General features: G+C 35.5%; 2 protein-coding genes across 3 annotated transcripts in view; one reads left to right on the top strand and one right to left on the bottom strand.

Annotated features, from left to right (window-relative positions):
• Nucleotides 1–25014, bottom strand: part of EFCAB13 (EF-hand calcium binding domain 13) — a 314516-nt gene that overhangs the window by 171195 nt on the left and 118307 nt on the right. For both annotated transcript variants that reach the window (XR_003515406.2, XM_027568521.2), the window contains exons 23-28: nt 23085–23156; nt 18338–18481; nt 15215–15286; nt 9222–9365; nt 8631–8699; nt 4393–4533 (exon numbers count right to left, since the gene is read on the bottom strand). Coding sequence is in view for 1 of the 2 variants with exons in the window: in XM_027568521.2 (XP_027424322.2) it covers nt 4393–4533; nt 8631–8699; nt 9222–9365; nt 15215–15286; nt 18338–18481; nt 23085–23156 (642 nt within the window). In the remaining variant the exon portion in view is untranslated. The remainder of the gene's footprint in view (nt 1–4392; nt 4534–8630; nt 8700–9221; nt 9366–15214; nt 15287–18337; nt 18482–23084; nt 23157–25014) is intronic.
• Nucleotides 10098–10745, top strand: NACA2 (nascent polypeptide associated complex subunit alpha 2). The gene has a single exon (XM_035724828.1). The coding sequence runs from the start codon at nt 10098–10100 to the stop codon at nt 10743–10745; it is 648 nt and encodes a 215-aa protein (XP_035580721.1).

The raw sequence follows: 25014 nt of genomic DNA, 5'->3' as shown, positions 1-25014 counted from the left end.
GTTAACTGTCTGTTGTCTGTGTTCGTTTCTGCTCTTTGCTGCTTTTAGGTTCTCTCTTTGCTTAGAGGACCCCTCTCAATATTTCTTGGAGGGCTGGTTTCGTGTTTGCAAATTCCTTTAGTTTTTGTTTGTTCTGGAAGCTTTTTATCTCTCCTTCTATTTTCAATGATAGCCTAGCTGGATATAGTATTCTTGGCTGCATATTTTTCTCGTTTAGTGCTCTGAAGATATCTTGCCAGTCCTTTCTGGCCTGCCAGGTCTCTGTGGATAGGTCTGTTGCCAATCTAATGTTTCTACCATTGTAGGTTACATATCTCTTCTCCCGAGCTGCTTTCAGGATTTTCTCTTTGTCTCTGAGACTCGTAAGTTTTACTATTAGATGTCGGGGTGTTGACCTATTTTTATTGATTTTGAGAGGGGTTCTCTGTGCCTCCTGGATTTTGATGCCTGTTTCCTTCCTCACATTAGGGAAGTTCTCTGCTATAATTTGCTCCAATATACCTTCTGCCCCTCTCTCTCTCTCTCTTCTTCTTCTGGGATCCCAATTATTCTAATGTTGTTTCGTCTTATCGTATCACTTATCTCTCGAATTCTGCCCTCGTGATCCTGTAGTTGTTTCTCTCTCTTTTTCTCAGCCTCTTTATTTTCCATCATTTGGTCTTCTATATCGCTGATTCTCTCTTCTGCCTCATTTATCCTAGCATTCAGTGCCCCCATTTTTGATTGCACCTCATCAATAGCCTTTTTGATTTCGATTTGGTTAGATTTTAGTTCTTTTATTTCTCCAGAAAGGGTTTCTCTAATAACTTCCACGCTTTTTTCAAGCCCAGCTAGTATCTTTAAAGTCATGATTCTGAACTCTAGGTCTGACATCGTACTAATGTCCGTATTGAGTAGGTCCCTGGCAGACGGTACTACCTCTTGTTCTTTTTGCTGAGGTGATTTCTTTCGTCTTGTCATTTTGTCCAGAGGAGAATAGATGAATGAGAGAACAAAATGCTAACAGGTTTACAACGTCCCCAGCAAATATACTGTATACAAAGCAGAAAAGACCTGAGACCAGGGGAAAAGAAAGGGAAAGAAAGAAAAAAGAAAGAGAAAAAGAAAAAAAAAAGAAAAAAGATAAAAACAAAAACAAAACAATTCAAATAAGGCAGAATATGATCAAATATGATCAGGCTAGTGCATAGATCAGTGCCACACACTAGATTTTGGGCGTATTTTGGTCTGTTAGAAAAAAGTGCCTCCTAAAATTTTAAAGGAAGAAAGACATATATGTACAAAATAAGGGTTGATACAATGAAGGGATGGAAGATGACTGTAAAGATGAAAATTATAAAAGATTTTATAAAAGGACTTGGTAAGATAAGTTGTTTGAAAAAAGAAAGAAGATTTAAGGGAAAAAAAAAAAGGAAAAAGGGAGAGAATGTGATCAGGCAGGAGACTAGAACAAAGCCATACACTAGTGGTTTAGGGTATATTTTGATCTGTTAGAAGAAACTGTACCTCAAAATTTTAAAGAGAGAACAACTTATATATATATGCCAAAAACAAGGATAACTACTATGAAGGGATAAAATATGACTCTAAAAATGAAAAAAAAATAAAAAATGTTTTTTTTTTTAAAAAAAGGGATTTATAAGATGTTGGTTGAAAAAGGGAAAAGGAAAAATAAAAAAAAGTCAACAAAAATTAACTTTGATGAAGTAATGAATCATGGTAAAAAAAAAAAAAAAAAAAGAAGCCATGAATCTATGTTCAGTATTCCCCTAGCGCTGGAGTTCTCCTATTCTCCTTGATCGATCAACTTGGTCTTGGCTTGCTGGCTGTTTGTGCTGATCTTCTGGGGGAGGGGCCTGTTGCTGTGGTTTCCAAATGTCTTTGCCGGAGGCGGAATTGCCCCGCCCTTGTCGGTCCGGGCTAAGGAAGCTGCTCCAGTTTGCTCTCAGGAGCTTTTGTTCCCTGCAAGCTCTCGGTACAGCTTTGGAGGACCAGGGCGAAAATGGCGGCCTCCCAGTCTCCGCCCGGAGGAGCCGAGAACTCGGGGCCCCACTCCTCAGTGCGCCCCCAGAGAAAAGCAGTCACTCCCGTGTCCCCGGTCTCTGGCCGCACTCCGTGCTCACCCGGCCTGTGACCGAGCGTTGCTATCTCTGGCACCCGACCCCGCTCAGAGTCTCCAAACCCAGCAGATCCCTGCAGTGCGTTCCCGCACCGCTCCTCCCCGGGAAGGAAGGGGAGTCTCCCCGGATCTGCTGCTTGTTGGGTCCCTGCTGGGGGAGCCGTGCCCCGACTGGGCCGCAGATCACAGTTTGTGGCAACCCAGAGCTGAGAGCCCGCGACTCTGCTCCGTCTCTGCAGCCGGCTTCCCTGCTCTGATACCTGGGAGCTCTGCCACACTCAGGCACCCCCGGTCTCTCTGTGACCCCAAGGGTCCTGAGACCACACTGTCCCGGGAGGATTCCACCCCCCGCTTAGCCACTGCAGCGACGTCCCTCCACCGAGCCAACTTTTAAAAGGTCCGATTTTGTGCTCCGCGGCTCTAGCACTTGCCAGAAGCGGCCGGCGGAGGCCCCTCCCCCGCCGTCTATCCTCCCGAATATCGCCTCGGATTCACTTCTCCGCACGCCCTACCTTCCAGTAAGTGGTCGCTTCTCTGTTCAGAGAGTTGTTGCTACTCTCCTGTTCGATCTCCTGTTGAGTTCGTAGGTGTTCAGAATGGTTTGATCCCTATTCAGCTGAATTCCTGAGACCAGACAAAATCTAGGTCTCCTACTCCTCCGCCATCTTGCTCCGCCCCCACTAATTAATTTTAATTGCTACTTTTTTAATTTCTAGAAGTCCTGTTTCTTTTTTTCAAATTTTAGTTTCCCCTCACATGGTTCCAAATTTATCTTTTTTTTCTTCAGAAGGATAGGAATACAGGAAGAGTGAAATCAAAAGAATGGAAAATATATATCTAAAAAATATAGTTAATAATACTGTATTGCATATTTGAAGATTGCTAAGAGAGCAAATCTTAAAATTTCTTAACACAAGAAAAAAATTTTTGTAACTATGTATGGTGATAGATATTAACTAGACTTATTGAGGTCATTTCATAATATATATATGAAATATATATTAAAATGTCACAAAATAAGCTTAAACAAATTGTGGAGAAGAAAGTGATAAAGATAAAAACAAAAATTGAGGAAATAGTCAACAAACACACAATAGAGAGGATCAGAAAGCTGAGAATTAATTAAGAGTTATTAAAATTGACAAACCATTAGCATAGATGATCTAAAAAGAAAAAAGAACCAATATGAGGAATAAGATGGGAACATTACCACAAATGCTGCAAATATTACAAAACTACTAAGCGCTTATTGTTAAAAACTTAATAGCACTATAGCAATAATTTTTCATATGAAAAGGACAACCTCTTTGAAAAAAACAAACAGCAAAGTTTGACTCAAGAATAAAAAGAAAACCTAAGTAATCCTATGGCATGAAAGAAGATGAATGAGTAATTAAAAACCTACCCAAAAAGAAGTATCAAGGCTCAAACAACTGTGTTGGTAAATACCACGAGACATGAAAAGAATATGCAATTCCAATGTTACCCAAACTATTCCAAATTTAGAAAAAAGAGAAAATACTTTTCAAATTATGAGGATAATCTGACACTGAAGCCTGACAATAGTAGAATGAGAAAATACCAGGTTAGTCTTACTCACAGAGATGTAGAAATTGTAAACTAAGTATTAGAAAAATGAACCCAGCAATATGTAAAAAGGATAATATATCATGACCAAAATGGGTTTTTCCAAAATTTTAGGTTTAATTTAATATTTAAAAATTCAATATAATTCACCACACTCACAGATTACAAGAAAAACTCCTATGAGCTATCTAAACAGATGCATAAAAATTGTTTGGGAAATTCATGATAAACCAAATAAATATAAATTCTATCCTTTAGCAAGAAAGGAATAGAAGGCTATTTCCTCAGTCCGGTGAACAGCATTTATGAAAATACCACAGTAAATATTACATTTATTGGTGGAACTCTGTTTGTAAGAATTACCCTATCTCTGGAATCCAGGGTTGGGGAAATGGAAGAGCAGGACTCCATCATATTTATTATTGTGACCATCATAATCTAATAAAGGAGTATCTGGTTTTAAAATATGGATAATAAGACTATTTGCTTCTATTTGTCTTCTCCAAATAAAGAATATCCATACACTTTCCAAAAGGGTTCTAACAGTTCACAGTGACCAATATATAAACATTATTTCTATAACAACCTTCCTAAGCATACAGTATTATTATTCTTAAAAAAAAAATTACCTTATGTGAACATGTATACTCTAAACAGGAAACCTGTGAGGTAACTGAAGTACTTACCGTCTGTTGCACAGTTCAGTAACGCCTCAGGTTTTTCTTTACTTAAAAGTTTCTCCAGACTCTCCAAGGCAGATAAAAGGTCTTTAACTTCAACTTTCCCATCAAAGACACTATTAACAATGTTAGATGCATCTTCTATTTCTATATAGAGGAGTGACAAAACGTAAAGATATTTAGTTGGTCGGTCTATCCAGATAAGCACTTCACAACTTGATTTGGGTGAAATGTATTCATTTTCTTGAAAACACAGTCTTGAGGGTTTTGCCTCTCTGAAATATTCTCCAAACTGAGAGCTCCACATAATTTATAGGTTTAAATGCTTATATTATAAAACAAGAAACACTGCTCCTCATCTAGCTCCCTGCTCAGTGGGGAGCCTGCTTCTCCCTCTGCTTGTGCACTCTTACACGCTCTCTCTCAAATAAATAAATAAAATCTTAAAAAAAAACAAGAAATACTGAAATATTTTACTATATTAGTTCAACTCATGAAGCTAAACAAAAACAACAAAATATCAAAAAGATCCCAAAGAAAACAGTGCCATTATTGTCGGGGGAGGGTGGGGGAGGAAGCAGCCCTTCGGTCTTCATCCAAATGTTTGGAAAGAATGACAGTGTTGTTGATAAGATGCCAATGATTCGGTGCTTTATTAGCTTAGTTTTATTATTCACTTATATATTTTAATCTCCTTTGTATCCAAGTTATGATGGTTTTCTTTTTTATGTCCTATTTTTTCCCCTTCATCATATTTCCTAAAGCATTCTCTATTAATCTTTGGAAAGAACAAAGTTTTGGTTATATGGATAATTTCTTTTGTGTGTGTGTGTGTGTTCTATTTCACTAAGTTCTACCTTCAACTTTATTAGCTCCTGACTAGTACTTTTTGGGGGGATTGTTTTTGCTGTTTTGTTGTTTATGTTGCTGGTAAGCTTCATGAGTTGAACATTTAAGAAAAATTATTTTCAATGTTTCTTTTCTTTTTATTATGTTCACTTAGCCAGCATATAGTACACCATTAGTTTCTGATGTAGTGTTCAAGGATTCAATAGTTGTGTATAACACCAAGTGCTCATCACAACACGTGCCCTCCTTAATACCCATCACCTGGTTGCCCCATCCCCCCACCCCCTCCCCTCTGTAACCCTCAGTTTTTTTCTCGCAATCCAGAGTCTCTCATGGTTTGTCTTTCTTGTTTTCTAATAAAAGCATTTGATACTATAAAATATCCTGTAAGATTGTTTTGGTCACACTTTACATTGTTTTGATATGTAGTGCTTTGAATGTCATCATTTCTAAAAATTCTTACTTTCAGGTTTCATTTATTCTTCAACCAAAGAATTACTTAGAAGACCATTTGTTTTTAGTCTTAAAAGCAACATTTTTCCATAGTCTCATTCCAAATTCTTTTAATTTCCAAATTAAAAGTAATATTGCAAATTCTTTTAACTTCCAAATTAAAAGTAATTTTAATGTTACTACATGATGGTCAGACTATGTGTTCTGAATGACTTCTGATTTTTAGAATTCATTGAAATTTTTCTCTGTGACTTAAATACATCATCTATTTTTGTGATTATTCCATAAGCATTTGAAAAGAATGTGTATTCTAAGTTTTTAGGATACAAAGTACTATATAATCTGTTTCTTAAGTCAAGTTTATTAATATTGTCATTTCAATCTCAATCTCTTTCTCAATTTCTTTCAATTAATCTCTCATCTTTCTATTTAGAATTATGTGAGAAACAAGACAGAGGATCATAGGGGAAGGGAGGGAAAAATGAAACAAGAAAAAACCGGAGAGGGAGACAAACCATAAGAGACTCTTAATCTCAGGAAACAAACTGAGGGTTGCTGGAGTGGAGGGGGGTGGGAGGGATGGGGTGGCTGGGTAATGGACATTGGGGAGGGTATGTGCTATGGTGAGCACTGTGAATTGTGTAAGACTGATGAATCACAGAACTGTACCCCTGAAAAAAATAATACATTATATGTTAATAAAAAATAAAATAAAATATAAATAAATAAATAAATAAATAAATAAATAAATAAATAAATAGAATTTTGTGTTCACCTGAAAAAATATATAAATACAGTGTTGTCTTACAGGCATTAGTAGAAATCTAATTTACATAAAGGGTGCGGTGTTCATTTATTCTATTTTTTCCTTTCTTCATGGAATCATATTATTATTGAGGTCTCTTTCTGGTGCAAATGTAAATCTAGTTATTGTTATGATGTGTTATATGTATGGACCATGTTTTAGTCAACCATTTCCCTAATGATGGACGCCTACGTTGCTTTCATTTCTATCCTCCCATAGTGTTGCAGGGAGCACCCTTGTACATGTCTCTACGAGAAACTTCTCTGGGCTATTTATCTAAAAACAGATTTACTGGGCCATAAGAAACATGCATACTTATTTGATAAGTACTGCTAGGTTGCAATCTGGAATGCTGTACCATTTTACCTACTCACCAGCAATTTGTGAGTATTTCCAACTCTCTTTATAAACATATTTAGCTATTTGGGTTTCACCTCCTGTACTGACTTCTTAGATCCTTACTTATTTTTTCAATTGATTTTTCTTTCTACTGCTGATTTGTGGAATTTCCTTATATTTTGAGATATTAATCTTTTGTTAATTATCTTGTGATTGTCTTCTTCCAGTCTGTTATATATTTTAGAGTCCTTCATTTACAAGAAATCCTTAATTTTGATGTAATTACATCCTTTTTCACCCTATGGTTGTGCTTTGGGGGAGTAGTATTTTTAAGAAGGTATCCACGACCATAAGGCACAATATTTTTTCTTACATTTTCTTCCATCAGCTGTCTAGCTTTACCTTTGAGATCCATTTTCATCTCCACTTGATTCTTGAAGGTTATTTTTGTATATGGTATGAAGTAGGGATTCTACTCTGTTTTCTCCCACAGAGTAAGTCAATTTTCTCAAATCATATACTAAATATCTTTTCCCCCACTGACTAATGATGTCATCTCAATCACATTCCAAGTTCTTATTAATAGGAGTCTCTGTTGGTCTATATTATGATGGACCAGTCTATTTGTAACACTATATTAAAGTAGCATTATAATATGTAATAATATCTGATAAAGTAAGTTCCTCTTCATTATTTTTTCAAAAGGGTCTTAGCTATTCATAGACCTATAATCTTCCAAAAAAATATAAAATTATTTTGTCAAGGTTCCCACCTATCCTGAGATAGTGAGTGCAAATGCATTCAAAGTGCAGATTAATTTAGAAAGAATCCACTGATTTTAATACTCATTTTAAAACCCCAGTGTGAGGACTATAATTCTCAATCTCAATGTCTGTGGTCCAAGGCTGTTTTAGTATCTCCATGATAGAACTGTGACTGAAAAAAGTTAACCATTTAGCTAAAGTTTTTGACAAAAACTAGAGCGTAAATGTAAAAATAATAATAATAATAAAATGAGGAAATAAGAAAGAAAAGAAGAGAGCAAAGTCAAGAGAGGTGATTAAAAAACCAAAATCTGATTACTTTGATAATAAAATGGATAAACCTGTCAGCACTGATAAAGAAAAAAGAGAGAACAGAGCAATAAAACACACGAAAAGGAAGAAACACAGATAACAGAGATTTTTAAAGTAATTCAAGGGGCTCATGGGTAGCTCCGTCAGTTAAGTGTCCAACTCTTGATTTTGACTCAGGTCATGATCTCAGGGTCATGGGATGGAGCCCTGAGTGGGGCTCCATGCTCAGTGGGGAGTCTGCTTCAAAGATTGACTTCCTCTCCCCCTCCCCCCAACTCTCTCTCAAATAAATAAATCTTTCTAAAAAAGTATATGAAAATTTTGTGTTCACATGTTTGAAAACCTAGACTTTAAAAAATATACACATCAACTATGTTTAAATGAGAAAATGGGGGGGAAAGGGGCTTGGTAGAGTATATATAAAATATATATAATTTAGGAACTCCTGGGTGGTTCAGTCGGTTAAGTGTCTGCCTTCAGCTCAGGTCATGATCCCAGGGTTCTGGGATCGAGTCTTGCATCGGGCTCCTTGCTCAGCGGGGAGCCTGCTTCTCCCTCTACCTGCTACTCCCCCTGCTTGTGTTGTCTCTTTCTAATAAATAAATAAATTAAATATTTTAAAAAATATATACATATAATTTATACACACACATACCTATATATACACCAACCAAAAAAAAAATGAAGTTTCTGTTCATATTCATTTCAAATTCCATACTTACTTTGGCACTCGATAGATTCATCACTATTGTTCAATGCTGTGATAAAATCCTTAAAATTCACCACTTCATCTTTTTTTTTAAAGAAAAAGAGAAAGAATTTAGATATTCTTGTAAAGAAGACCATTTGATGTTATAAAACCAGAGCTATAAACACAAAAATAACAGGGAGGACTGGCAATCCTACTGTGATGTAAATGATATGCAGATTAGACCTGAAATAAAGCTGTTGGAGATATACTCTGAAAATCAATTCCTTTAATACAAACCCATCAATCGAAAGAAAAGAAAATACATTTTTAATATGGACTCTGAAAAACAAACTGAGGGTTCTAGAGGGGAGAGGGGTGGGAGGATGGGTTAGCCTGGTGATGGGTATTAAAGAGGGCACATTCTGCATGGAGCACTGGGTGTTATACACAAACAATGAATCTTGGAACACTACATCAAAAACTAATGATGTAATGTATGGTGATTAACATAACAATAAACTTTAAAGAAAAAGATATAAAGGGGATATATCTTCTTAGGCATATAGGGTGAAACTTCTGAAATACTCAAGCTTTGCTATTTTAAATTAAAATAATTACTCACCAATAGGATTAGTATTATCCAAAGCCTCCTTTATTTTATCATCTGTTAGATAGATTCCGATGACATTTAAATTTTGCTGAAGGTCAGGAATGGCTGTAATTTCATTTTTGTGAATGTTGATGTTGTAAAATTGACTTTTATCTCCTGAGAAGAGATAATCATCTCCAATTAGAGAGGACTTTTCATGTTTCCCCTTTATGTTTTAAAGATAAGTGGGAAAAATTATTCCAATATATAAAATTATACTTAAAAGACAGTATTTGTATTTATCTATGGACTGCTCTGTTCCTAAAATAATTTAAAATAGGTGATGATACTCATATGTGGAATTTAAGAAACAAAACAGAGGAGCGTAGGGGAAGGGGGAAAATAAAACAAGATAAAATCAGAGAGGGAGACAAACCATAAGAGACTTAATCATAGGAAACAAACTGAGGGTTGCTGGAGGGGAAGAGGGTAGGAAGATGGGGTAACCAGGTGACGGATATTAAGGAGGGCACGTGATGTAATGAGCACTGGGTATTCTTTTTTTTCTTATAAATTATTTGTTTCAGGGATACAGGTCTGTGATTCATGAGTCTTACACAATTCACAGCGCTCACCAAAGCACATACCCTCCCCAATGTCCATCACCCAGCCACCACGTGTGTATATGTATACACACACACACACCACATCTTCTTTATCCATTCATTTGTTGATGGACATCTAGGCTCTTTCCATAGTTTGTCTATTGTGGACATTGCTGCTATAAACATTGGGGTGCAGGTGCCCCTTTGGATCCCTACATTTGCATCTTTGGGGTAAATACTCTTCTATAAGACTGATGAATCAGCTCTTTCTGCCACCATCTTGGTTCCGCATTCCCCTCACAAAATGCCTGGTAAAGCCACAGAAACCGTCCCTGCTACAGAACGGGAGTTGCCACAGCCCCAGGCTGAGACAGGGTCTGGAACAGAATCTGACAGTGATAACTCAGTACCAGAGCCTGAGGAACAGGATTCCACACAGGCAACCACACAAAAAGCCCAGCTGGCAGCAGCCACTGAAATTGATGAAGAACCAGTCAGTAAAGCAAAACAGAGCCGGAGTGAAAAGAAGGCACAGAAGGCTATGTCCAAACTGGGTCTTCGACAGGTTACAGAGGTTATAAGAGTCACTATCTGGAAATCTAAGAATATCCTCTTTGTCATCACAAAACCAGATGTCTACAAGAACCCAGCTTCAGATACCTACATAGTTTTAGGGGAAGCCAAGATCGAGGATTTATCTCAGCAAGCACAACTAGCAGCTGCTGAGAAATTCAAAGTTCAAGGTGAAGATGTCTCAAACATTCAAGAAAACACACAGACTCCAACTGTGCAAGAAGAGAGTGAAGAGGAAGAGGTTGATGAAACCGGTGTGGAGGTTAAGGACATAGAACTGGTCATGTCACAAGCAAATGTGTCGAGAGCAAAGGCAGTCCGAGCCCTGAAGAACAACGGTAATGATATTGTAAATGCTATTATGGAATTAACAATGTAAACCATCTGAAAATGAGGAATTTTTTGGTGTTTCAAAAAGAATAACTGCAGCTTGTTTTGAAATTTGTACTGTTTCTAACATTAATAAAGTTATGGCTTCTTGTTGGATAAAAAAAAAGACTCATGAATCACTGACCTCTACCTCTGAAACTAATAATATATTATATATTAATTAATTGAATTTAAATTAAAAAAAAAGAAACCCCCCCAAAAAGAGAGCTATAATAGATAGACACTAAACAAAAGAGAGCAGTGTAGCTATACAAATATGACAAAGTAGACCTTATGTGAAGAGGAATTTTTGGAGATAAAGAGAAACATTTCATTATGACATTTTAATCCATGAGATGAACATAACAGTTCTAAATTTGTATGTACTTAATGAGAGAGTCTGAAAAACATGTATTACAAAAACTGAAAGAACTAAACAGAGAGATGGATAATTATAATGTGAAATATTTAAGTGCACCAAGAATAATTATTTTCATATATTGCCTATGGATAATTTGATAAACTTTCTGTAAAATAATTTAGCAATATCAATTAAAAGCTTTATTTTAAATAAAATAAGATAGGTGACAACAAGTACACATAAATGTATAAATGTAAATAAGGAAATTGGGGGAAAGGAACAAAGGAGCAACAAAAATAAGACAAAAGAGAGCAATAGACAAAGTACATTACATAAGGTCATATATATAAATTTTGCAATACCAAATGTGTACATCTAACAAGAGCTTTCTTGTAAGCAAAAACTTAAAGAATTAAAGGGAAGAATAGATGAGCCCACAATCAGAGCTGCAGATTTGAACACCTTGCACTTAGTAATTAATAGAACAAGTAGAATAAACATCAGTAAGAATTAGAATATTCAATCAAACTAGCAAACAATCTAACCTAATGGATATTTATAGAACACTACCCGACAACTACAGAATATACGTTCTTTCAAGTGCACATGGAATATTCACCTAGATAGACCACATGCTAGTCTTTAAAACAAATCTAATCAATTTAAAAGCTTTTAAATTGTGCAAAATAAATTCTCTGGCAAAGGTTATTAAATTAGAAACCAGTAACAAGACGATGGACTCTGAAAAACAAACTGAGGGTTCTAGAGGGGAGGGGGGTGGGGGGATGGGTTAGCCTGGTGATGGGTATTAAGGAGGGCACGTTCTGCGTGGAGCACTGGTGTTATGCACAAACAATGAATCATGGAACACTACATCAAGAACTAATGATGTAATGTATGGTGATTAACATAATAATAAAAAAATAAAAAAAAAGAAACCAGTAACAAGATACCTAGAAATTGTCCAAATATTTGGAAATTAAATAGTACATTTCTAAACAACTCATATTTCAAAAAGCTATCACAAGGTAAATTAGAAAATATTTTAAATAAGTTATTATCAAAGCATAACATATAAAATTTTGTGAGAGCAATGAAAGTGCTCAGAGGGAAATCTGTAGCTTTAAATGTTGGAAAGGCATAAAATCAGTGGTATAAAAAGTACTGGTATAAAATTCTTTTTTTTAATTCCTTTTTATAGTTGTACAATATAGAAGCTATAGTTTATTTAACTAATCTCCAATGTTTACACTTTAAGTATTTTCCATAATTTTGCAATTTCAAATAATTCTGTAATGAATAATTTTATGCATCTGTATTTACACACTGGTGCCGGGTATCTTCAGGGAAAATTCCTAGAAGTGGAATTGCTGAGTCAAAAGGTAAATGTATATATAGTTTTGTTAGACATTGACAAATTCCCTCCAGAATGGTAGTATTTTACATGCTCATGAGTTATAGATAAATGCCTTTTTCCCTACAACCTGACAAACAGAATATGTTGTTAAGGTTTTCAGTTTTTGTCAGTCTAATGGGTGAGAAATTGCATCTCTACTTTAGTTTGCATATTTCATATTATGAATAAAATCGAACATCTTTTAATATGTTCATGGGCCATTTTATATCTTTTTTATGACTTGTATATCCATGACTTTTGCCCGCTTTTCTATATTTCTTCTGTGATATACATTGCAAATAGTTTCTCCCATTTTGTTCTTTGTTCTTTGACTTTACCTATGGTATTGTATTGATAGACACAATTTGGGGTTTTTAAAATGTTTTCAAAGACCGATGTCAAAGAGCTTACTGCCTATGTTTTCTTCTAGAAGTTTTGTGGTTTCAGGGCTTATATGCAAGTCTTTAATCCATTTTGAGCTAATTTTTGTGCATAGTCTAAGATAGCAGTCCAGTTTCATTCTTTTGCATAGAGCTGTCCAGTTTTCCCGAAACCATTTATCAAAGAGTCTGTCCTGTCCAATTGTATATTCTTGGCTGCTCTGTCATGAACAAATGACCAAATATGCAAGGGCTTATTTCTGCACTCTCTGCTCTGTTCCATTGATCTATGTGTCTGTTTTTATGCCAATACCATATAAGTTTTATTACTATGGCTTTGTAATAAAGTTTGAAATCAGAAAGTAGAATGGCTTTAGCTTTGTTCTTTCTCAAGATTGCTTTGGCTATTCAGGGTCTTCTGTGGTTCCATACAAATTTTAGGATTATTTGTTCTAGGTTTGTGAAAAATGCCATTGGAATTTTGATAGGGATTACAATGAGTGTGTAGATTGCTTTGGGTAGTATGGATATTTTAACGATATTTGTCTTTCCAATCCCTGAGAATGGAATATCTTTCCATTTGTTTGTGTCATCTTCAATTTCTTTTGTCAGTGTCTTATAGTTTTCAGTGTACAGGTCTTTCACCTCCTTGCTTAAATTTATTCTTTTTGGTGTAATTATAATGGGATAGCTTTCTTAATTTCTTTTTCTGATAGTTTATTAGTGAATAGAATGCAACTGGTTTTTCTATATTGTTTTTATATTCTACAACTTTATGGAATTTGTTTATTAGTTCTAAGTTTTTTTGGTAGGGCCTTTAGAGTTTTCTATATATAATGTCATATTATCTGCAAATAGTAACAGTTTTACTTCTTTCTTTCCAATTTGGATGCCTTTTCTTTTTTTTTTTTTTTGTCTAATTGTTCTCAGTAGGACTTCTAATACTATGAATAAAAGCTGAATAAAAGTGGTGAGAAAAATTACAGCATAGGGAATAGTCAATAATACTGTAATACCATTTTGTGGTGACAGATGGTAACTACACTTACCATGAGCAGAACTAAGTAATACAAAGAATTGTTGAATCACTATGATGTACCCCTTAAAATAATACAACACTGCATGTTAACTGTACTTCAATAAACAAAACTAAACTAAAAAGTGACAAGAACGGGCATCCTTGTCTTGTTCCCGATCTTAGAAGAAAAGCTTCCAGTTTTTCACCATTGAGTATGATGTTAGTTGTGGCCTTGTCATATATGGCCTTCATTATGTTGATATATGTTCTCTCTATAGCCACTTTGTTGAGAGTTTTTATCATAAATGGGTGTTATCTATCATAAAATCATATTTGGAAGTTTCCATCAATTTAAATATACACTTACTGTGTATCCCAGCAATCCAACTTCTTTGTATTCAACTAAGAGATATGAAAATATACATACACACAAAAACCTGTACGTAAATGTTTAGAAGCTTCATTCATAATCACCAAAACCCAGAAACAATTCAATAGTCTATCAATTGGTGAATGGATAAATTGTACATTCATATAATGGAATAATACTCATCAATAAAATGAAACAAATTACATGCAAAAGGTTAATGAATATAAAGTATAATATGCTACGTGAAAGAAACCAGACTCAAATGAGCTTCATATGTTATGATTTCATTTATGTGACATTCTAGAAAAGGCAAAACTTTATAGAATCAAAGAACAGATCTGTGGTTACCAGGAATGAAGTTTCAGGGAGGCGACGGACTATACAAAGACATAAAGGAATGTCTGGGGTGATAAATTCTATGTGCTGTTTAGTAATGGTTACATGACATTATTTTCAAGAATTCAAAGAACTGTATGCCTAAAAACAGGTGATTTTACTATATGTAAGTTACAGTGTAATAAACATAAATTTGCCCTAAAACAATGTAGTCAAGAGAGTGGCTGAGGATATATTCAAAACAAAAAAGACAGGCATAAGATCCACTTTGCTAGGTTTTTCAAAAGTTTTAAAAATTATTTTCTAATCATTTATAACTTTCCAATAAATTTAGGTCAGGTATACCTAGAGAATAATCTCAGAGAATAACATATAATCTAGTAATTTTCTAGCACTACTAGAGTAAAACTACCTACAATTCTGAGTTTGGGGTAAGCTTAGCAGTCTTTGCCATATAATCTGGACAAAAATTATATAACCCAATATTGTATTGTTTTATCTTCATATTGTTTCTTACTTACCTGTGTTTTAACTATCTATTCCTGTGTTGTCTTAACATGAAAACCACTGCCTGTCCTTCCCGATATAGGCAGTGGATACATATTAAGTAAAACTTACCTGTGACTTTAGGAATTCTCAATGTATTGCAGAACTTAGTTAAAAATTCTTGAATGGTAATCTTGCCATTTTCTGTAATGCAAAGTAAAGTTTGGCTGAAAGAGTTACTGATTCTGAATTAATATGTCAGAAGCTAATAGTCAAATTATAATAAAAGTGAAAAGCCTAGGAGTCAGCCTATACTATTCCTTCTTCCTTAACTTCTGCATACATATGATTACCAATTTCCATTTAATTATTTCCAGATACTTCTTGAATATATCCCTATGCTAGTTAATGCCTGTGGTATTACAACAGCATTGTTAAAACTCTATGCCATTAGTCTCATTTCTCTACATTTATTTTCTGCAATGCAGCAAGAGAGGTCTTTCTCTTTTAAAAAAAAAATCTGGTTACTCCTCTGAATAAAACCCTTCAGTAGTTCTTACTTGCCCCAAAACTACAAAAAAACCCCAAAACAAACAAACAAACAAAAACATATCATGGGTAGGGTAAGAGGCTATAGATCAATATTCCTTACAAATGTTAAAGTCTAAGTAAAATACTAGAAAGTAGGATTTAGCAGTATATCTAGAAATTAAAGTTCTAGATACTTTCAAGACATACATTCTCATGGAGAGCAACAGGCTTTCAAGGAGGAAAACCAGTTCTTAGAGGAGGAGAAAAAAATCTTAGCTATTACAATGGTTTGTGGCCACAGTACATCAGCAAATATTTATCTGTGGTGTTAAATGTTCATGGGCTGTGGGGTGGTAAAAAAGAACAAAAATGTCCAGAGTCCAGAAATAAACCCCCACATAGACTCAACTAATATTTGACAAGGGAGCCAAGAACATTTAATGGAGAAAGGATTGTCTCTTCAATAAATGGTGTTGGGAAACTGGATAACTATATCCAGAAAAATGAAATTAGGGCTCCATCTTATACCACTCACAAAAAAGTTACCTCAAAATGGATTAAAGACTTAAATGTAAGATCTGATATTGTAAAATTCCTAGAAGAAAATATAAGGAAGCAGCTTTCAGACACCAGTCTTGGCAATGATTTTTTGAACATGACACCAAAACACAAACAACAAAAGCAAAAATCAACAAGTGGGACTACATCCAACTTAAAAGCTTTTGTACAGAAAAAAAAAATCAGCAAAATGGAAAGGCAACCTACAGAATGAGAGAAAATATTTGCAAACCAAAAATCTGATAGTTAGTATCCAAAATATATAATTCACACAGTTCAATAACAAACAAACAAGCAAACAAAATGATGAAAAAAATGGGCAGAGTAACTGAATAGACATTTTTTTCCAAAGGAGACATCCAAATGGCGAACAGGTACATGAAAAGGTGTTCGACATCACTAATCATCAGGGAAATGCAAATCAAAACAACAATGAGATATCATTCACACCTGTTAGAGTGGCCATCATCAAGAAGACAAGAGATGAAGGTTTGCATGGATGTGGGGAAAGGGAACCCTCATACACTGTTGATGGCAATGGAAATTGATGCGGCCACTATGGATAACAGTATGGAGGCTTGCCCCAAAATTAAAAATAGAACTACCATATGATCCATCAATCCCCCTTATGGGTATACGTGTAAAGGAAATGAAAAAAGATCTTTAAGAGATATCTACACTCCCATGTATTTTGCAGCATTATTCACAAAAGCCAAGATATGGAAACAACCTAAGTGTCCATCAACAGATGAATAAACAGATGTAGCATATATATATATATATATATATATACATATATATATATATATATACACACATATACAACGGAATATTATTCCACCATGAGAAAGAAGGAAATTCTGCCATTTGCAACAACATGGATAGGTCTCGAGGGCATTATGCTTAGAGGAGATAAGCCAGACAAGGACAAATACTGTATATATCACCAAGTGGAATCTAAAAAAGCCAGTCTCATAGAAACAGAGTAGAATGGTCATTACCAGCAACTTGGGGAGTGCGTTGAGTTGGGGAGATGTTGTTAAAGGTACAAATTTGCAGTTGGAAGATGAGTAAGTTCTGGAAATTTAATGCTGTGCTGACCTAATACTGTATTATATACTTGAAAGTTGCTAAGAGACTAGACCTTAAATGTTCTCACCACAAAAAAGAAATTATAATTATGTGATGTGATAGAGGTGTTAGCTAACACTATGGTGATAATCATATTACAATATACATGTATCAAATCAACACAATATATACCCTAAACTTACAAAATATTCTATATCCATTGTATCTCAATTTTACAAAAAGGAAAAGAAAAATTCTGTGGAGACTGAGTGAAAAAAAAAGCTCCAAATCACTAATACCGAGAATGAAAATGAAGATATTATTACAGATCAGGCAGACATCAAAAAAGATAAAAAGTGAGGTCAAGGACAACTTTATCCAGTAAATTTAAAAAGTCAGATGAAATGGACAAATTCCTATAAAAATAGAGCCTGCCAATATTAACAAGAAAATATAATATTTTCTTTGTAATCCCATACAATTTAAGAAATTAAAACAATAATCCAGAACTTTCCCATAAATAAATCTCTAGGCCCATTAGGCTTCACCTGTGGGTTCTACTTAACATCTGAGGAATCTCTTACAGAGAATAGAAAAATAAAGACTACTCTCCATCTCTTTTGAAAATAGAGCAAAGATAATATTCAACAATATCAGTCATTAAAATAATGAAATTATTTTGTACATTTATAAATATCTGTGTCCCTGAGCCAACACCACGTGCAATACCCCCAGAGGTATTCCTGGATATCAGCATAGTTTACCTTCCAAAGGGCTGATACCTGGCAAAGGGCCTCAAGGACTCTTGTATTCTGTGCATGGCATTCTGACTGAGTACCATCCATGCCAGTCAGTTCAAAGTAACCTCATGTCCCAAGTACTGCCACCTACAGGTATAAAGTAGGCCCTGACTTACCCGTCCATTTGGTTTCACAGGGCCCAGGCTTGGCACACCAGGGCAGCAGTGATGTTCCCCAGTCATCCCACTGCAGCTCCCATAGGATGCCTTCCATTGCTGTGTATCCCATCCATACATCTCCCACCCCCACTGGTAGATGATGGCCTTTATAACACAGATGCATTCAAACTACTCACCAGGTTCAGGTTCATGTCTTAATACTTCATTAAGTAAAACATTAGCTGCATAAAAGTCATTGTTCATCAATAATGCTTTGAGTTCAGAGGCATCAATTAGATCATTCTGGAGAATTTGGGTAGTAGCTAAGAGTAGCTGTGTAGCTGCAAAAAAAGAGCAAAAACAAATATTTCAACAGCAGAAATAAGAGTATATTATTCACTTTCACTTAAAAAGCTTGGGTTGCATAAAAGAATTTTGTTTTTTTTTTTCTAAAGATTTTATTTGAGAGAGAGTGCGAGAGAGTGCATGCGCAAGAGAGCTGGGGCGGGGAGGGATGAGGCAAAGGGAGAGGGAGAAGCAGGCTCCCCACTGAGCAGGGATCCCAATGCAGGGCTTGATCCCAGGACCCCGGGATCATCACCCGAGCTGAAGGCAGATGTCCCACTGACTGAGTCACCCAGTGCGCCAACATAAAAGAATTTTACATGAAACTACCAGTATAGTTTTAAAAACCATTATGTATTATAATAGCTAGCATTACTGAAAACTTACTAAGTGCTACAGACTGTTCTAAGTACTTCTACTTTACATATTTAAGCCTTATTACAATTCCAGGATAGGCATTATTATCCCTGTTTTTCAGATGAAGAAACTGAGGTTAAGTGATTTACTAAAGAATGTGTTGCTAGTAAGTGGCGGGGCCAGGATTCAAGTTCAAGCACCATAGTTCCAAAACCCATGCTCTTAACTAATGTGCCTTTCAAGTTGACATATGTAAGTGGTCAACCTTTCTGCCTTTGGCTACATAATACTTCCTATGTGGCCTCTGAAATAACTGTGAAGCATTACAAATGAGTTTACATCAAAATTTGCATTATTTCACTTAAAGTTATGTTACAGAGACAAAACAGAGAAGAAGCAGCAGCAGCTGCTGTTGCAGCTACAAGTCATGCTCTTTCTATTTATCTTATAGCCCCATAAACCCTGACAGCTTTGGTTGCTTTCCAATGCCTTCAAACAGTTGTGGTTGTTGATGCTGTTTAATTTAGTCCAGATATTACTAGTTATTCTCAGCAGGAGGGTTGGTTTGATAGAAGCTACTCCATCATAGCCCAGAAGTAGAACCAGGTGGATCAAGCTTACATGTAATTCTGATGCCCTGCTCTGGTTAAAGATTATTGCTTAAGTTATTTCTTTACCACAAAGCTGTAGTAATCATGACCATGTGGTACTGGAATAAGAATAAATAAAAATCAGTGGAATGGAATTGAGAGTCTAGAAATAAATTCATACACTTACGATCAATTGATTTTTGACAAGGATGCCAAAACCCTTTAATGAGGAAAGTATAATCTTGTCAACAAATGATGCTGGGATAACTGAATATCTGCATGCAGAAGAATTAAAGTGGACTCCCATCTCACACTACATACAAACATTAACTCAAAGACTGAAATTAAAAGGCTAAAACTATAAAACTCTTAGAAGAAAACATTAGTATAAATCTTCATGATCTTGGATTATCTTTAGATGTGACATCAAAAGAAGTGACAAAAGAAAATATGAATTGGATTTCACCCAACTTAAAAACTGTGCTGAAATCAGTGGCATTTCTATACACCAACAACAAGACAGAAGAAAGAGAAATTAAGGAGTCGATCCCATTTACAACTGCACCCAAAACCATAAGATAACTAGGAATAAATCTAACCAAAGAGGCAAAGGATCTGTACTCAGAAAACTATAAAATACTCATGAAAGAAATTGAGGAAGACACAAAGAAATGGAAAAACATTCCATGCTCATGGACTGAAAGAACAAATATTGTGAAGATGTCAATGCTACCTAGAGCAATCTACACATTTAATGCAATCCCTATCAAAATACCAACAACTTTTTCAAAGAAATGGAACAAATAATCCTAAAATTTGTATAGAACCAGAAAAGACCCCAAATAGACAGAGGAATGTTGAAAAAGAAAAGCAAAGCCAGTGGCATCACAATTCTGGACTTCAAGCTCTATTACAAAGCTGTCGTCATCAAGACAGTATGGTACTGGCACAGAAACAGACACATAGATCAATGGAACAAAATGGAGAGCCCAGAAATGGACCCTCAACTCTATGGTCAACTAACCGACAAAGCAGGAAAGAATGTCCAATGGGAAAAAGACAGTCTCTTCAACAAAAGGTGTTGGGAAAATTGGACAGCCACATGCAGAAGAATGAAACTGGACCATTTCCTTACACCACACACAAAAATAGACTCCAAATGGTTGAAAGACCTAAATGTGAGACAGGAGTCCATCAAAATCCTAGAGGAGAACACAGGCAGCAACCTCTTCGACCTCAGCTGCAGCAACTTCTTCCTAGAAACATCGCCAAAGGCAAGGGAAGCAAGGGCAAAAATGAACTTTTGGGACTTCATCAAGATAAAAAGCTTTTGCACAGCAAAAGAAACAGTCCACAAAACCAAAAGACAACCGACAGAATGGGAGAAGATATTTGCAAATGACATATCAGATAAAGGGCTAGTATCCAAAATGTATAAAGAACTTATCAAACTCAACGCCCAAAGAACAAATGATCCAATCAAGAAATGGGCAGAAGACATGAACAGACATTTTTCCAAAGAAGACATCCAAATGGCCAACAAACGCATGAAAAAGTGCTCAACATCGCTCAGCATCAGGGGAATCCAAATCAAAACCTCAATGAGATACCACCTCACACTAGTCGGAATGGCTAAAATTAACAAGTCAGGAAACGACAGATGTTGGCGGGGATGGGGAGAAAGGGGAACCCTCCTACACTATTGGTGGGAATGCAAGCTGGTACAGCCACTCTGGAAAACAGTATGGAGGTTCCCCAAAAAGTTGAAAGGGTGGGGGGGATGGGTTAGCCTGGTGATGGGTATTAAAGAGGGCACATACTGAATGGAGCACTGAGTGTTATACGCAAACAATGAATCATGGAACACTACATCAAAAACTAATGATGTAATGTATGGTGATTGCTTCAAAGGACACCATCAAGAAAGAAAAAAGACCCTTGAAATGGAAGAAAAGATTTGCAAATCATGTCTCTGATAAAGGTGTAGTATCCAGAATATATCAACTCTTACAACTTGACAAATAACTCAATTTTAAAATAAGCAAAGGATACATGTCTCCAAAGAAGATACACCAACAAACACATGAAAAGATGTTCAACATCATTAGCCACCAAGTAAATGCGAAACAAAATCATGGTGAGATCCTTGTTAGACTAGTCTATAATAAAAAAGACAATAACAAGTGTTGACAAGGATATAAAGAAATGTACATTGCTTGTGAGAATGTAAAATGGGGCAGCTGCTTCGGAAAACACTCCAGCAGTTCCTTAAGTTGAACATAAAGTTATCATATGACTCAGCAATTCCATTCCCAGGTATATACCCAAGAGAAATGAAAATATACGTCCACACAAAAACCTGTACTCAAAAAAAGTATACAAATATTCATAGCAGTATTATTGATAATAGTCCAAAAATGGAAACAACCCAAATGTCTATGAACTGATAAATGGCTAAAGAAAATGTGGTATAATCATATAATAGAGTATTATTCCACCACAAAAAGGAATGAAGTACTCATTTATGCTATAATACAAATCAATCTTGAAAACAGTATGCTAAATGAAAGAACTCAGACACAAAAGTCACATGTAATAGGATTCCAGTTATATGAAACATTCATAATAGGCAAATCAATATAGACAGAAAGTAGATTAGTGGTTGTCAGTGGCCAGGGAGAGGTGGAAATAACTACTAAAGCCTACAGGGTTCTTTTCGAGGCAATGAAAATGTCCCAGAATTAGAGTGTGCTGGTTGCACAACTTTGTGAATATGCCAAAACCCACTGAACTGTACAATTAAAAAGGATGGATTTTATGGTATGTGAATATCTCAATAAAAATGTACATCTAATAAATAATGCCATCAATAATAAAGGTGTTCTAATTTTAGAGATATTAAAATATAAAAAAGAAAAGACATTTGTTTCACCAAAGCATTGTGAAATACATTATGACAGGTGTGTCTGCATCTGTGGAGAGTTCTTTGTAGGTGTTCCCTGTAGATGTAGGGGTTAGGAAAAGATGTCGGTATTGAAATTTCAATACCTCCCTAATTTTAAGGAGGACAAGAGGAACTTCGGGGACAAAGACCAAGCAACAGTCTTTATACAGCAGGGGCAAAATGATGTGGTTAGGCAACAGAGATGATATGGCAATAAGAATGATATGGGGATCAATACCACGAGGATTTAGAGAAACCGATTAGTTGAAGTTAAGATTTCCATAAATGAAATAGATGGGCAGTCCAGCTGAGGAGACCTGAAAACTCCAGAGGCCTAACCTGAGATGACACAACAGAGAGTAGTGATCCCTCACTCGATTTCCAGACTGGATTTCCTTCATAGATCCAGAACCCCTTGAATGAAGAAAAACTTACCTCCTCTTGAAGAAGGACTTTGTAATAACAGCAAAGGTGTTTACTATGTATCTTCTTCAACTCTGTTTTATTTCTTTTCCCTCCATTAAAACTTTGTCCCATTTCCCCATTTTATATTGCTATATTATTTCTACTTTATAAGCTGCTTAAAATCCTTTTTAAAACTATTGAGACTACAGAGTAAAAACTTGAAATACAGATATTGATTTTTTAATATGATTTCATATCTTTATTTTACAGGCATTTTTCTTTGAACTAGTAGTATTCACTTACCTATGGACTCTTTGAAGTGTGGACTTTCTTTAATTCTTTCAAAGAAATCTTTTAAATTCACCTCCTTATTATCTGTAAAGTCAAAATCAAGCATGCTGACATTAAAAACCTGATACTGTGAATTTGTACATAAAATAAATGTTCTAACTTAAAACACCTAAAATTCCATTCTACCTTATTTTCTATCTCAAATGACTGAAACTGTTTCAATATAATTTTTCATACTTTTAGAAACTATCCATTGAACAGTTAATGATCTCAATAGCTAATTTTTTTTTAGTTCTACTATATGTTGTCTAATTGAACATAAAAAAAAAAAAACTTACATAACTTTTCAGTTCCTTATACATACTAAGGATCCTTTTATGATGCTTTACATTTATTAACCAAAATCTTTACAATAATTCTATAACATGGGTATGCTTGATATCTTTAAAAGATGAAAGCAAAGAGAAATTAAATAACTTGTCTAAGTCACAAAAGCCAGAAAGTGCTAGAGGATGTGGTATTGAACTGACGTAGCCTCAGGCCAGAGGTTAACTATTAGGACACACACACACTTGAAGTAAGACACAGTAATGTTACCACAGCAGAAAATATACAGCTATCAACTACATTAAGGAGACTTTAACTTACAACAAAATGGCAAGCTGGATAGCACAGAAATCATCACGCTACAAATCCCTAGAGATGCTGTATGAACTACAATATTCTATAAATGCATGATTAAGTTATAGGAAAAGTAAATAATAATAAGTTAAGTGGGCACAGAGATCAAGAGTAGAAAAGAGTGAGCCTACAGCTATTTGGGGATACATATCAGAACCCAAAGTGGCAAGGTGCTTGATTTAAATGCTCATGCATATTCATAAAAGAAAACTTGGGTCCATGCTACATGGAGAGTTTGAATTTAGATACCAAATAAAACTGGGATGCTTTGCAAATCAATCAATGTGATACAACACATTAATAAAAGAAAGAACAAGAACCTATGATCCTCAGCCATCAAAAGGAATGAGATCTTGCCATTTGCAATGACATGGATGGAACTGGAAGGTGTTATGCTGAGTGAAATAAATCAATCAGAGAAAGACATGTATCATATGACCTCACTGATATGAGGAATTCTTAATCTTAGGAAACAAACTGAGTGTTACTGGAGTGGTTGGGGGTGGGAGGGATGGGGTGGCTGGGTGATAGACATTGGGTAGGGTATGTGCTATGGTGAGCACTGTGAATTGTACAAGACTGATGAATCACGGATCTGTACTTCTGAAACAAATAATGCAATATATGTTAAGAAAAAAAAGAAGAAGATAGCAGGAGGGGAAGAATGAAGGGGAGTAAGTCGGAGGGGGAGACAAACCACTAGAGACGATGGACTCTGAAAAACAAACTGAGGGTTCGAGAGGGGAGGAGGTGGGGGGATGGGTTAGCCTGGTGATGGGTATTAAAGAGGGCACATTCTGCGTGGAGCACTGGGTGTTATGTACAAACAATGAATCATGGAACACTACATCAAAAACTAATGATGTAATGTATGGTGATTAACATAACAATAAAAAATTATTAAAAAAAAAGAACCGATGATCCTCTCAATAGATGCAGAAAAAGCATTTGGCAAAGTACAGCATCCTTTCTTGATTAAAACTCTTCACAGTGTAAGGATAGAGAGTACATACCTCAATATCATAAGAGCCATCTATGAAAAACCCACAGCGAATATCATACTCAATGGGGAAAAACTGAGAGCTTTCCCCCTACAGTCAGGAACACAGCAGGGATGTCCACTGTCACCACTGCTGTTCAACATAGTACTAGAAGCCCTAGCCTCAGTATTCAAACAACAAAAAGAAATAAAAGTCATCCGAATCAGCAAAGAAGAAGTAAAACTCTCACTTTTTGCAGATGATATACTTTATGTGGAAAA

Source organism: Zalophus californianus, chromosome 16 (assembly GCF_009762305.2).
Source record: "Zalophus californianus isolate mZalCal1 chromosome 16, mZalCal1.pri.v2, whole genome shotgun sequence".
Lineage (NCBI taxonomy): Eukaryota > Metazoa > Chordata > Mammalia > Carnivora > Otariidae > Zalophus > Zalophus californianus.
Note: the sequence above shows the minus strand (reverse complement) of the source record. Positions and strands in the feature narration are given on the sequence as shown.

Bases quoted from the DNA above. Each gene is read 5' to 3' on its own strand.
- NACA2 (XM_035724828.1), top strand. From the start codon at position 10,098: ATGCCTGGTAAAGCCACAGAAACCGTCCCTGCTACAGAACGGGAGTTG.